This window comes from Mytilus californianus, unplaced genomic scaffold (genome assembly GCF_021869535.1).
Source record: "Mytilus californianus isolate M0D057914Y unplaced genomic scaffold, xbMytCali1.0.p SCAF_8, whole genome shotgun sequence".
NCBI lineage: Eukaryota > Metazoa > Mollusca > Bivalvia > Mytilida > Mytilidae > Mytilus > Mytilus californianus.
In genome coordinates this window covers 47041478-47058052 of record NW_026262734.1, presented here as the reverse complement: position 1 = coordinate 47058052, position 16575 = coordinate 47041478, and the positions used below count along the sequence as shown (strand labels likewise).

Sequence of the window (16575 nt, the reverse complement as noted above, 5' to 3'; positions counted from 1 at the left end):
AGCGTTAAAGAGAAAATGTGCAAATTTTAATTTCAAATAAATATCAAGATATAGACTACTGATGAATTCTACATCGGAGTTGTAAAACAAAACAAAAAATGCAGTGTTATATTCTACGCCATTTGGTCTCTGGAAAAGAGTTGTCTCATTGGCAATCATATCACATTTTTTTCTATGAAGGCAGCTTTTAGAATTGTTCCCGATTCATTATACCATCATACACTGAATGTACAGATTATAACTTGTCACTCGTAGTACAAGAATGAACATTTACATCATTAAAATATATAATACGATAGTCTACATTAAACTGAGAATAATTGACAAATTAAATTGATCACTACTTGACATTTGAAAGCATGATATAATTTTGTAAAGATTAAATAACCATAATAAACGTAATTATTTATTTGATCATATAACCGCCGATGTTTGATTATCAGTATTGAAGAAATACCTTATAAAATAGAAGTAGAGACTAATCAGACAGTTTGGTTGCTTTTTATATTGAGGTTTGTGTTTAACATTTTGTTCATGTTCGTATATTACTTTTGTCATGATGTGTTAACCTTTTAATTTTTTTTCTTGTTTTTTTTTTAATGTCGATTAGTTTTACACATTCTTTTACAGACATGCTTTATGAACATCATGAAGGAAACTAGATCACGTTTTTGTTATAGATTTTCGACTCATTTACCCAATAAATATGTACATAGTCATGAACAGATTATTTTAATTCGTGTGTATTTTTTGTATTTTCAAGGATTCCGTGCATTTTTTCGGTACTTAATTAACATTTGTCTTATTTTGTTCTCTCTATAAGCTTACAACTTGCAAAGTGGAGAAGATGAGCATTATCAAAGCAATTGTTATTGTCTTTCTCTTTGGAACAGTAAAATCTCAGATAGGTTAGTGATTGTATTGGTAGTACGTATTATTGTTATTTATACTAAGTTAAATGTGTACGGTTGAGTGTGTTTTCTATCGTTTGTACGACTTATTATTTTGTCTGACTTAGTAAAAAGTAAAAAGTAAAAATATCGAACTCCTACGGAAGTTTAAAACGGAAAGTCCTTTAGAGCATGATAAAATCAAAAGCCCAATCACAACTAACGAATAGAAAACAACTGTCATATTCCTGACCTGGTACAGAAAATTCCTTGACCTTATCTATTGTAACCTTCATATCGTGATTTTATGTTTAAATTGAAGTTTATACTTTGACATATAGGATAGAATTTGAACGTTCTAACTGGTGAAGTTTTAATGATCCAGTTATATCGTATCTACTATGAAGTTTGTAACTTCATTTTGAGAAGGTGAAAATATTATTGATCTGGTCGAGTTGACACTGTCTGAAACAATACGCGCGGTTGATGTTCTCTGATGTTTCAGATGTTTCAAATTGATATTATTAGGAGTGCTAATCGTGCCACCAAATATACATTAATTCCATTCACACAATTTGGAGTTTACCATTTTTGATTTGGCATTTCGTTAAAAAAATAATAAAAACTTGGACGATGGAGGTGGCATATTCACATGTAGGTATACGCAATATTAAATCAAATTGAAATCAAGGATAACAATAGCAATCAATATACTGGTCAATTGATTTCTAAAATTATTTACCGCGACGATCATTTTACAATTCAACAAAATGTATTTAAGTTTTCAATACACATATATATATATCAAATTTATTAAAATTTAAAAAGGTCCGATTAACTGGTATGTGTTTTTGGTATTCGATATTCGGTCCTTCAACTGGTAACCGGTTAATTATTGACAACACCAGTAAACTAGACCTTTTGTCTTTTCAATCATATATTTTCAATTGTAACTAGACATCATTGAGATGGGAACCATCTCTATGGGCTCCGCTGTGAATAACGTGTGGTAAATTTTTTTATCTTTACCATAGGACATGGGGTTGTCAACTAAAACCACAGTTTTTGACCTTGACCGTTGACCTAGGAAGTCGTATATACATTATGACACACCCTCTGGTGTTGGTTAATATATATGTCAAGTATAAACTTTGAAATCATAACGGTTTCAAGAAATAGAGCGGACAAGATAATGATCATAGGACATGGGAATGTCAACTGAAACTAAAGTTTTTGACCTTGACCTTTGACCTAGGAAGTTGTGCATACATTATGACACACCCTCGGGTGTTGGTTAATATACGTGTTAAGTATAAAGTATGAAATAATAACGATTTTCCAGATACAGAGCGGACACAATTTGTTACGGACGGACGAACAGACGGACGGACAATCGGACGGACGGATGGACGGACAAACGGACGGACAGACGGACAGACGGACAGAAAGACAGACTAATTACTATAGGGCGACCGCTATTCGGCTGGGCCTTAATTTGAGCTATCAGTAAAGTCAATGTGGTTTTATGTTTTTTTACATCCACCTTTTTGACATCCTTTATGTGCATACAATCTCACTTTGTAAAGAACCACCACATTTTTCCTTGAAGTACATCTTAGATAATATTAACCAAATATTTGCTTTTTTTATCGATAACATATTTGCTAGGTTTTGAGGATTGATATTTCAGCAGACTGTCGGTATTTTAATGGGTATTAGTCCTCAACTACCGACCGATTTTTAAAAAAAAAATACTCATATTCTTTAATATAACTGTCACTTATAGTAATGATATTCTGTCACTCAATAAACTACATTTCGATGAATGTTTATATCTTATATATCTTATTTACTTGAAATTAAGGATACTACCGAAAGCCGAAAGTCTGATTCATATCTTGATATTTGCTTTGATATTGGCACATATGGGATGACTTTAATCTAAAAAACTATGACAAACGTGATTATTTCGACTGTCTATTTTTCTACTTCCCATTTCTAAGTAGTAATCTACCATATGATCAAAAACAACCAATCAAACAGAGTTATGAGGAAGGACGACTGAAACAAACACTGCATAGGTATAACAGTCACCATCACAAATTGGTTGACCGATACGAATTGTCAGTTTCTAAATTCACTAGCGAAATTATATGTTTGTGCGTTACTATATCTGTAATTTAACCGATTATGTCCTATTCTTGATGTGTGACTGAATTTCATTTCGCATGGCTTGTGATGCATAGCAGAAGAAGATTATCACGTAGATGCATCCTTTTTCGCTCCCTTTGAAAATCATTCGATTTTCTCAGGTTTTGTTCGTTACCTTAATCTGTCGCTTTCTAATCGATTCTCAAATTTACAAAAATCGGTAAAATACTTTCGCCTTTTAAACGTTCCCTTGAAATAAAATTATCAATATTTGTCAAAATATGATAAAATCCCAGAGGTGAGTAAAGGCACCATTTTTTACATGAATTTCAAACGGAGATGCTTATATTCTTTTTAACAAAATTTGAAAGTAATCAATAAAATATTGTTATTTTTAATAATTGATTTTTCGATTTGTCACCGCATTTAGATAAGTTTCTAGACAAAAAGATGAATAATCAATTATTTAAGACCTCTTTAAAGAGAAATTGTGTTTATCTTAACTTTCAGCATATCAGTGATGATTTTCTTGAACTAAATATACTAACATATCTAAATAGATAAAACGAGAAAAAGCTGACAAAAAACCTTAGATTCTTGTTTTAAATCACGCGGTGACCTATAGTTGTTTATTTCTGTGTCACTTGGTCTCTTGTGAAGAGTTGTCTCATTGGAAATCATACCACATCTTCTTTTCTATATAGCTGATATTCGTATAAAATATGTTAAAGAACTATTTATCCCTAACAATAACCATAATAACCCGATTTCTCGTATGAAACATAAGCTAATAGTACTCAAGGATTTTTTTGTCCCGGCTGATAAGGTTGCTAATAACAATAATGTCATTATTGTTTGACGTAAAGGAGTTGGTTCACTAACTCATAATTTTGGCCCTAAAAATCTGAAATTTTTTTATTACGAAAATGTGTTGAAAATTTGATTAAAATATATGCTAAATGTCCAATAGTTTTGCAACCAAGTATGTCATGAGTGACATATCTGTGACGTCATAATGGAGATGAATTTCGTAAAATTTAGATTTTTTTACAGAATTCTGCTATACATATGACAGTTTTTTGCAAACATAACAGTGGCACTACCCTTCTCCCACAAATATTGTTTATATACCATACTCTTTACTTTTCAATAAAAATGTCAATGGACGAGGGGTTGCGTCACATAAAAAATCATGAAATAAGGTTGAAAAGTGAGAAGTTTCCAAGAAAATGGATGAGAATGAAATCTTTTCTTATTTTAGGCTAATATCTTTATAAATATGAAGAAGATATACCAAATTTTCTTATTATACTTTCAAATATCATGCATTTAGCAATGCATACACATAAGATTTACATTGATTACTAAAGTTGAAAAAACACCATAAGAAGGCCGTTTATTGGGATCCTTACTACTTTTACATTGAGGTTCTGCAAAAGGAAATCACCAATTCACCAACATTCCAACTGACCCAATTTTCAGAAAAATACATCTGTAACAAACATAAAAGTTTAGCTACCTCTTTACAAGGATAACCAAATACAATAAAAGTTCCAACTATGTACTGGCTTTTGAAAAAAAATCAGAATACAAATATGTACATGATGTATGGTCAAACTCTTTTATGTCATCTTTCAGTAACAATATACAAGAGAAATATTTCAATTGGACCTGCTTTGATACGATAACTGCCCTGAAATTTTTACTTGAAAACATTTTTGTTCGCTATGGAGATTCCGTATATCGTAAAATTTTCGGAATTCCAATGGAGACATACTGTTCACCACTTATTGCTGACCTGTTTCAGTATTGTTATGAGTTACAATATATGACTTAGATCAGCAAAGACAGATCGAAAAAAACATCTGATACAACAAATTAATAATACTTTTAGATATTTGGATGATATATTGACTCTTAAAAATAACGATTGCAGTATGAACACTAAAGAGATTGATCCTCCTGAACTGACTTTAAATAAAAATAATATTAATAATTAATACTGTCCTGTCCTGTCTTGGATGTTGATATATATACCTTTAAGAGAAGCTTATTACCAAAAGTTATAGTAAAACACATGATTTTTCATTTCTTATTGTTACTTATCCATTTTAAGATGGTGCCGTTCCCTTGTCACCATCTTATGGTGTTTATATATCTCAACTTGTCCGATTCGCTCTTGTATGCAACAACGTATTTGATTTTAACGAAACAAATCTATGTATTACTGAAAAATTACACCAGGGTTTTCGTTGTCCCAAACTAGACAAAACAGTTAATAAATTTTATAATCGGTAAATGGACATCATTCGAAAATATAAATCAACATGCAGACATCTTATACATTCATGTATTTCACATCTAACCTTTTATGGTAATATTCTATGCAAACCACACAAATGTCGGCATTCACCTCAAAAGCTAACCATACCTTTAAATAGACTGATTCAGAAGGTATATAGTTGCGATACTGTTGGCAGGTCATTAAAGATATCGTATTTTGGTATTAATATTGATTCGCTCATAGGGTCTTTGCTTCAGAAATAAACACATGTATTCTAAAACCATTGTTGCCATGATACGGGTTATATTCTTCTCAAATATGTTATGATGGTATGATACTAAACCCCTTACAAGAGGAATTGTGCTTGATTTTCATATAATGAAATCATAATCTTTAATCAGTTTAATTGAAGTCTGGAGCTGGCATGTCAGTAACTACTAGATGTCCACTGTTAATGTATGTTTCATTGTTAATTTGCTTGGTTTCTTTTGTTACCTAATCTGACATCGGACTCGGACTTTTTGTAAACTAAGTTTCACTGTGCGTATTTCTGTGTGTTTGTTTTTTTTCTACATTGGCTAGAGGCATAGGGGGAGGATTGAGATCTCACAAAACATGTTTAACCCCGCCGACTTTGTGCACATGTCCCGAGTCAGAAGTCTCTGACCTTTGTTGGTCTTGTTTGCTTGTTTTTTTTGTTTTTGTTTTTTTTTTTATTTAAGTTCATTTATATGTCTTGGAGTTTACTGTGACGTCCATTTTCACCGAACTAGCACACATTTTGTTTAGGAGCCAGCTGAAGCCCGACTCCGGGTTCAGTATTTTTTTTCGTTGTGTTGAAGACCTACTGGTGGCTTTCTGCTGTTATCTGTCCTTTAGTCGGGTTGTAGTCTCTTTCGCTCATTCCTTATTTCTATTATAAGTTTTACATTTATCTTGATCCTCATGACAAAACAAGTGTTAACTGTTTTCAGGTACCTCATGTGGAATACGTTATAACAATAAACAAGTGTTTTGTGATGACCATTATCAATGCATATATGAGTATCAGCTCTGCGACGGATCAAGTCAGTGCCAGGACGGATCAGATGAAAGAGAAGATTTCTGTACAGGTGCGGCAAAACATAATATATATGCATATAAACCTTGTGTAACTAGTTGATTTAACTTTTGTTTTTAGCATACATATCCTTTAATGATCGTCATGCTTGTCTTTTGTTTGACAAATATCATCCATATATGTCTTATTGCGATTATAAATACCTGGTGCATAACATTTTTTGAAAATTTTGTCTAATTTTTAGAAAGGAATGTTTAAATTTTCAAACACAACAAAAAAAAAAAAAACCTTAAAAAATTGCCATATCGTCTCATATTTTGTTCAAACTGTGTAGATTCAACAAAACAAATATCCGCATGTAAGGGTAAACAAGAAATAGGGAAAAATAATAATAGGGTAGCCATAACCATTATAAATGTTTCGTAATAAAATGCTTCCTTTATCAGATTATCAGTGTCGTGAAGAATATGTTAAATGTTCTGATGGTCGCCAATGCATATGGAAGCTTGCATTATGTAATGATTACATTTCATGTAACGATGGTTCAGATGAAAGCGAGGCTACATGTAAAGGTAAAAATAAAACAACTAACATCAGTTCAGCATTAAAGTGGCATTAGCTACGAGATATGAAAACAAAAATAAATATGTTTTTTTGTTCAATCATAAATTAAAGTGAAATAGTAAAAAAATAATTCGCTCTTAGCAGCCAATTTGGTTAAATTTGGTTAAAAAAAAAAAGCAGGAACATCGACGATGAATTATTCATTTGCATGTGAATAATTCGACCTCATCTAATCCATCTAATCCATATTCATGTGACCTTCATTTTAACTAAGCTAGAAATAGGTTACGCTTGTATTCAGCCCTGATGAAAAGGAAAACAATGTCCAGATGTTGAAGATGAAATAAGGATTAACCATTTGGTTGACTGATTCGATCTACAAAAAATCAATCTTATTCAGGTAAAAAGAATGATAAACACACTTTTAATCAGCAATATGAAATCAAACGGACATAGAAAAATCCAATTGCACGTGGTCTGGATCTATTTTTATTTATATTTATGTTTATATCCGGTTATATGACCGTAGTCAGTCTTCAGAGTTCATCTCGACGATTACTTAGATGACGCCTAGACAATAATACGCACAAAATGTTGATATCTATTATCGAATCCATGCATTCTGAATTGTTTATTTTTTGGTAATTTGGATGTACGTTTCAGCATGATATTAATTAAATATGAGAACTTCAGTCAAATAGGTGAACATTATTACAAAATGTGACATAATCTATCATTATATCATTTGCGGTTCGATTCCTCTTGAGGTACATAAATATGTGACAAAAAGGTCTTTTAATCATGCATGAAACTTATCAGACTGTTTTAAACAAAATGTTCGTTTTTCAATATTTAGTATGACTTCCTAATATTCGATTGACACTTATACGAACAGATGAAATGTTTCAGTGACTGTTTTGAAAAACACATTCGGAATTCAAAATGGCAAATATATAGCATGACACACACTGAAAAGCATCAAATAACTCACAAAGTATTAGATTATAGCTCTCCAAAATTACATAACATTAGGAAGCATTCGTGTAAAATAACTATCAATTAAAGTATACATTATTATTTAGGAGCCAGCTGAAGCCCACTTTCGGTGCGTGATTTTCTCTCTGTGTTGAAGACTTATTGGTGGCTTTGGACTGTTTATGTTCTTTTGTCGGGTTGTTGTCTCTTTGACACATTCCCAGTTTCTATTCTCAATTTCATTATCTATCCAGAAAAAAAATACACAGAACGGGAATTTATCTTGGTTATTTTATAGTAATGCTTATGCTGATTTATTTGTATATATTAAGGTGAATTCGATTAAAATTTATCTAAATGTAGCTATTTTGATTGTTTCTAAGAGAATTGTTCACTTACACTAAATGTGTACCTTAATGTGCATGTACTATGAAAACAACAATGGAGTTTCCTGAATTTCGATTAAAGTTTGTCTTAAAGAAGCTTAATGTTTCAAAAATTTAATCATTTCTAACGAAACACTCTTTTTATATGACTCTCCGCTATTATTCTATTTATTTTTTAAACATTCTTCGCTTTTTTTTTAAATTTCATTTATCACACAGCATTCGCAAGAAACTATTACAATTAATTTATTTAACAGGGCGCCCTTGTCTAGGCACGAAGGTGCATTGTGCAGATCAGACTCAATGTATATTTATTTTTGAACAATGTGATGGAAAAACAGTACATTGTCGTGATGGATCTGATGACCAAGAGATTATGTGTAGAAGTAAGATATTGAACACATGTTGATTAGATCATTGTGTCATAAATTCAACGACAGCATCAAACATGACAAGTTTTAAATTTTAAATGCCACGTTTCAACCAAAAATTAACCATTATCATCTCAAGTAAAACTGTATAAAACAAAATACATAAATTAAATAAACTGTAAAGATTCAACGACGTTTATCTATAATATTATCGACTTCATTGTCAACATTTGACGAAGGCTTACCTTATGCTTTTAAAAGAGAGGCAACAGATACCAGAGGGACATTTATACTCGTAAGTCGAAGAAAATTTGACAACGTCATTAGTAAAAAGGAAAAAGACCAACAGACAAACAGACAAATAATAGTACACAAACACAACATAGAAAATAAAGACTAAGCAACACTAACCCCATCAAAACTGGAGGTGATCTCAGGTGCTCCGGAAAGGTACGCAGATCCTGTTCCAATTTAATCGTTATACAACATGTTGTTATTTCCTTAACTCAAAACAATTAAAATGATACAAAACATTGATCAAAGGCAATGCCGAATAGTCAATCATTTAAAATTTAAACAAAATAGGATTTCGATAAGTGAATGCAAAACAGAATTAGTGGCAAACTTATAATTGGTTGCGGTTCTGTTAATACTCAGTGTAGTGTTTTTGTGGTGTAAGTTTTATCATTATTGTAGTGATAAATATGTTCCAGATGTTAAAATACTAAAGCAGCATAAAATTGCGTCTGACGGTAGGAAATAATTATGATTTTTTTTTATTTTCTAGTTTTAACTAATCCTAATAACGAGGGAATATGAGGCCAATATTTAGCTCCCTACAAATGAAGAATACAAGATCATTAACGGTCTACAGTAGAATTTAACATAGTTCCTGCAATCACACATGTCCACTAGATCTTTGTCTATCCTTTTAAGATCATAAACTACAGATATTCAGTAACTTGAAAAATGATGATTTACAATAGTTTGTTCTTTTAATTTTCAGATTACACATGTACATATCCAGGTGCTGACTTAAAATGTGCTGATGATTTGCAATGTTTTTCATATATTCATCTGTGTGATGGGAAACAAGATTGTAATGATGGATCTGATGAGACATTTAATGTCTGTAAAAGTTGGTATATCCTAAATCTTCAAGACCTAGTTTCGCACATGTGAATTTACAAAATAAAAAAAAAAACATATTTCACCGGAAGTGATTTATGAATAATTCGTGTAATTTTCCAATTCAGACTCATGATATTACGTGTCAATTTACTAGCAAAAACTTTCATGAAAATTCACGTGAATAATTGAATTTATGATTTTATACTGCACTTTACCAAAATTTGATCATAGTATCGCAGCGAAATGGATTTTTTGTTTCGTCCAAGATGTAACATAATAACTAACAGTAAATTAAATTAGTAGCTTCATTAAGTGATATAATAGGACTGTTTTTTATATGAAGTCTGAGATTTTTCCGCAAAAATTTAATATGAAAAAAAATGTTATGTTAATTTATATTAGTAGCTTTAGTAGTTTGAAACATTAATTTTCTGGTAAAATGATAGTGTTATGTTTTAGATAATTTATAAAAAGCAGTAGATTCGTAAACGATAATCAACGAGTGCTTTAAGTTGATTACCGTTTCCGAAATCACTTCCTTTTATACATTCTCTAGCTAAACCTATTTCATTTACGTTTTGACAATAAAACAACGGATTTCCATAAAAAAAAAAATTTCTATTTTGTCTTTTTTATTCTTCTATATAGTTAGAATGATTATATCCACACGGATCAAATCTATATTGAATCATTATAAAAGTTAACAAAAGTTAGATATAACTTAAATGTTTGAATATAAGTTACATGTTGATTCTGAAATTGTTCAGAGAGAATTTTCAATCAAAGCTGTTAAACATTTCGTATAACCAAAATAAAGGCAATTATTAACTAGTATAAAATCAAAATTAATTATTTAAACGTGAATGATCAATTTTTTGTTAGTTTTGGATGCATATGTATGTTAATTGTAATAGATCTGATCTAGCTGGTCGTATCCGTCATAGTAGTCGGTACCAAAAGTAATGATGGTGATATTTACAGTACGCAGTTCCAGCCTTGTACCCAGAATGATTTTTTTTTATTGCATTTTTTTCGATTAAAATGTTGTTTTTATCTCAGAGGTATTATATATTTCATTTTCATAATTGTAATATTTTTTTTTTTTTTTTTTTTTTTTTTTTTTACTGTCTGAAAATAGTTTTACGATCATGGATTTTATATCACATATAAAGTTAAAAAAAATTACAACAAAAATAAAAAAAATCCTCTGACATACATGACATATGAAAATAACATGAACAAACCAAGACATAATATATATTTCATAAATTACAGAAGCTAGTGATCAATGAGACAGAAATCCATGTATTCACAGTTAGTCTTTTTAAGCGTATGATTTGAATGAAGATTACTGTTAGCGCTTGTGGTATCATGCATACACTGAAAAAAGTTCGCGAATGTTCGAATCCTTTATATGATACTCGTTTTTGAAAAAAATAAAAAATCGTAAGTTAAAAGTTATAGAATGAGTTATCGTAGGTTGACAAAGTGGTCAGTTGATTCTTAGCAAATAATCTACTTACAACAATAGAGTGACGTCAGAGAAATGGGTTAACCATACATGTTTGTTGATTATCACGATTTTATTGTGTTACGTCAACATTTTTTTTGTACATACCTTTTACTTGAATATTTTAGTTTTGTACATATTCTGTTATATGTTCAATACAACGTAAACATTATTCTACAGACGTTTTGTAACGAAGATGATAGGTGCTTACATTTGAGGTAACACGGGTAAAAAGAGTAGAAAACAAATATAAAAAAAGATAAGAAGATAACTTTTACTCCCGACCCCTTTTCCAGAAAGTGACCTACAGAATTAGACTTATTACCGGGTTTGTACTGACATGAGTAACATGACGGGTCTCACATGTCGAACAAGATTTATTTACCCTTACGGAGCACCTGAGATCATACCCAGTCTTTAGTTGGGTTCCTGTTGCTCAGTTTTTAGTTTTGTGTTTTGTGTACTATTGTTTGTCTTTTTCATTTTTATCCATGGCGTTGTTAGTTTATTCTCGACTTATGAATTTGAATGTCCCTCTGGCATCTTTTGCCTCACTCTTAAGTAATCACAATCTTCAGAAACACTTTGATTACTATATACCCACCTCATCTTGTTGACCATTTATGCCTGTTCTTCTTCACAATGATCAGTTATGCCTTTCCTCCCCCCCCCCCCTTTTTTGTAAATTTAATGAGATGTTTTGCTACATGTAGTCGTAAAACTATATTTCTCCTCTATTAAAATGTCTGTTCCATTTCAAGAATATATTAAGAATATTCTAACTGTTTTACAGTCGTTCTGTTAATTTATATCATCAAGTGCTTTTATTTATTATGCAATGTCCCTTTTTTTAATATGATGCGGGGTTCGATATGGTTACCATTACATAATTTTGTATGAATTTGTAAAAGTCTGCTCAAAGTGTGTTATTTAATGCCTATACATAACTATGCATTAAGGCTATTATGTGTAATCCAATTTGGTCTTTTAATTTTTGATACAGATTGATTTTAACTAATTAATGTTTTGTCTTTTACTTAACAATATTGTTGATGATGACATAATTATTCTGTCGCAACTTTTTTTTTTCTCTTTATTACAGCCAGAGATTGTGGATGGAGAGAACGTTCCTGTGATAATGGGAACTGTGTTTACATCAATCAGTTCTGTAACGGAAAGGATGACTGCGGAGATAATTCTGATGAAAAAGAACCTTGTTTTAGGAACAATCACTGATTTCATGTCCTTAAATCATCATTTATAGAAATATTCAGTAAATTTACAAAACATTATAATCTCTCTCAGTTATTTATCTAATATTAGAAATTAAAGAATGATAATATATTCACACTAACGTGCATCACGTTTCAACACAACACAATAGTATATAGATAACACATAGCCGAGAGGGTGATGGAGCAGATTGTTACCCAGAGAAAACGTTGTCTACTAAGGCGAAGCCAAGGTTGACAATGTTTTTTTCGAGGGATACTAATCTGCTCTAACACCTTCTCAGCTATGTGGTATTTAATTTATTATACTGAATGTTCTATCATTACTGTTTTTTAAGTTTTTTAATTGAAATTACTTAAATATGACGTCTTCATGTTCCAAACAACGTTACAGTTATTAGAAAAGCAACAATTTTAAGTGAAACAAGATGTTTTGGTGATTTTGTTGACAGTCTATGAAAAAGTTCTGATGCCAAAACGTAGAAATGTAGCATTGTTTTTAAAATTATTCGCGTAAATTCTCTTCATTGTCCTTTAAATTATCGAGTTTTGAATGGTCTACACGAGAGGGTGACATTAAAAATATTGTCTCCCGCTGAGTCATGGGATGAAGTAAATTATCTCCCTCGTATTAGCCAATCAAAATCTGGCATGTTAACGTGAAGTATAATAAAATATATAATGAAACATGTTCTATATATTTGATAATGTTTACACAGTTGTTTGTTGTGTGTTAATATACCTACGTACCTATGTATGTTTCATCTGCTTGGCTAGAACTTTTGTCCAATACTTTTGGAACAGAGGAAGCATACTTTTACAACAAATACGATACGTCAGACCTAGGTTAGAGTCATCAATATAGATTTAAGGATCGCCATTAAGAGTTGATTGGCAATTAACTAATCATATTTGTTTTGCAGATGACCTCAACTATGATTTCGTAACCATTTCACGTTTTCCACGTACAAGGAGTTTTGTGTTGTTTCAAGTTTTTTTACAAATGACCAAAATAATATATGTCCATAGTGAATCAAGCTACACTTAATTTTGCACCTGCTGCCACAACGGTTTATATGGGAGGGTATATTGTCTGAGGTTTAGTTTCCAGCGTTGTGTTGTGTTATTTGATTTGTGTTTTTGCTTGGTCTTACCTGTTTTACTCGGTCTTTATAAAAAGGAAAGATGTGGTATGATAGCCAATGAGACAACATCCCACAAGAGATCAGGTGACGCAAAAATTAACATTATAGGTCTACGTACGACCTTCAGCAATTCGCAAAGCCCATACCGCATTGTCAGCTATCAGAGGCCCGAGGTGACAAATTTAAAACAATTGAAACGAGAAAACTAATTCATGTACAAAATGATGAACGAAAAAAAAACATGTTACACAGCAACAAACGACAACAACTGAATAACAGACTCCTGAATTTGGACAGGCACATACGGAATATGGCGGGGTTAAACAAGATTAAAGGCGCTTACCCTCTCCTAGCCTGGGACAGTGGTGTAACAGTACAACATTAGAACAAACTATACAAATCAGTTGGAAAAAGTTTCAAAAAATCATCAGATTGATACAAATAGAAATACATATAACAAAAAACATAGAGTGGAAGTGGCAGGGTACTTATACATCCACAAAACAACAAGACACTATGGACATATCAGTACTCGCAGTTACTGGCAGTCATAATTATGTTTGAACTGCTATTTGTCTTTTGCATTGGTATTCAGAAGATAATGGAAATTTTGAATAGAATGTGACCTCGAAAATATTTCAGTTCATTTGCAAGCAAGTACAATTAGATCATAAACGTTAAAAATGTCTATCATGTCAACTCATATCTTCTTTATGAAATATCAATCCCAAGACAAATGCAAGAATATCGTAATTTTTAAACAATCTCAATGATAGAATCTGTATCAGCTACTCGTTTCGCAGTATCCTTATTAAAATCTTAACATTTGAAATTGAGAATGGAAACGGAGAATTTGTCAAAGAGACAACAATCCGATTAAAAAGCAGAAAACAGCCCAAGTCCACCAATGGGTCTTCAACACTGCGAGAAAATCCCATACCTGAAGGTGGGCTTCAGCTGGCCACTAAACAAAAGTGTATACGACTTCATACAAAAATGGACGTCACACTAAACTCCGAAACATATGAACGAACCTAAATTTAAAAAAAACATACAAGATTAACAATGGCCAGAGGCTCCTGACTTGGGACAGGCGCAAAAATGCAACGGGGGTTAAACATGTTTTGTGTGATCTCAACCCTCTCTCTATACTTCTAGCCAAGTTTGAATAAACAAACACACAGCATAACGCACCGTTAAAATTAGTTTAAAAGAAGTCTGAGTTCGATGTTAAAATAGGTAACATAAAAAGTAAGCAAAATGACAATGATAACATAAATTAACAAAAGACTACTTGCAGTTACTGACATGCCAGCTCCAGACTTAATTAAAAGAGATCTAAATATTATGTCTTCATCATAGGAAAATCAAGCACAATCCCTCCCTTCATGGGTATAGTACCATTAAATCATAAAATATACGGGAAGAGCATAGCTAGTATCATGCCAACAACTAGTTTTAGAATAAATGTATTTATTTCTGATGCAAAGACCCTATGAGTGAATCAATATTTTTCCCAAAAATGCCATCTGTAATGACCAGACAGCTGTTTCGTAACCATATCCCTTCTGAATAAGTCTGTTTATAAATCTATAAAGCTGTGAAACAACTCTTATAAATATCTTTACATATTTATCCCATCTGAAATAAACGTATTTAAATAAGGCGATAGAAGTTTACCAATTTTTAAATCTCGTTAATAGATTGAACAAAAAAAAAACAACAAATCAATGTAATAAACAAAAAGTGAGCAAATCTTTCGAACCCCAAAAGGGTCGAGACCGAATGCATTGTAAGGTCAAGAGTCTCCTGAAACAAACTGAAACGTCAGCTCCAAAATTTTAATTTTATAGTCTTTGTATCATCAAACTATAATAATGGACGAGGAAAACAACATTGATTAGTAAAGAAAGAATGATACAGGGATAGTGTTGGTATGCTTGGGTATATGATCGACAACATTTGTCGAATTTGTTCAGTGCACTTTCTTACAATCTCGGTTCCAAAGGGTACCGATTCTGTCCGAATACTAATTAACTCATATGATATAGATTCAACCTAGAAGCTGTATCAGAAAAAGGAAAGTGACCCATTCATTTAATTGTTGCATCATGATATTGATCTATACAATTGATTGAAAATAAAGGACACCAAATATATAGTCAATCCTACCATTTAGTGAAATTTGAGGACATGTTAAGTCACCAATAACGTTAATTGTTTGCCTTTCCAACAGTAAATTTACCTTTTATAAGAAGTAATAGTAAATCTATCTATGACGTATGGTGTGGTTACCTTTACATTTATCATCACGAAGTACCTTTCTATGTTTGCAGACTGCTATTATATTTAGAAAACAATCAAATAATTGTTATCTAAAGACTCAAAATATTCAAGACCTTAAAAAGCAGTACGAATGTCATAAATTGAGATGTCATGAAAAAGTGGTCTATCATAAAAATATATATCATCAAAAAAATGTTTTTCGTGTCATAACTCCATTATGAATTTACTTAAGAGTAAATAGGCTATATGTGTCATTTATTAAAACAGAGCCCTTTCATTATGCAAAATATAAACTCATGCTATGATCATTATCCTAGACCTTGTTGAAGCACACGTTCACAAATACGAAAATTATAATAAATATACGTTTTCAAATAAAATTTATTTATTTGCCTAAAGACTTTTGGGACAAATGAAATAATCACCATGTGCGTAGAAGTTATTATGTCCTCTTTCGTAATTTTTTAATACATCATAAAATACGACATTTTTTGTTTTTGTTTGTTTATTCTTTACCACTTGACTCTTAAATGTGTAAAAACGGATATCCCGTAGCCAGTTCTAGGAGCTGACACAATCCTCCAATCGTC

The 16575-nt window shown here is 31.5% G+C and overlaps 1 protein-coding gene across 1 annotated transcript; it reads left to right on the top strand.

Moving 5' to 3' along the window:
- The first annotated feature begins 429 nt into the window (after positions 1-429).
- LOC127711666 (low-density lipoprotein receptor-like) lies at positions 430-12617 on the top strand. Its single transcript, XM_052217782.1, has 7 exons — positions 430-512; positions 824-908; positions 6300-6437; positions 6832-6957; positions 8568-8696; positions 9688-9819; positions 12425-12617. The coding sequence occupies exons 2-7, from the start codon at positions 848-850 to the stop codon at positions 12556-12558; spliced, it is 720 nt and encodes a 239-aa protein (XP_052073742.1). The 5' UTR covers positions 430-512; positions 824-847; the 3' UTR covers positions 12559-12617.
- The last annotated feature ends 3958 nt before the right edge of the window (positions 12618-16575 follow it).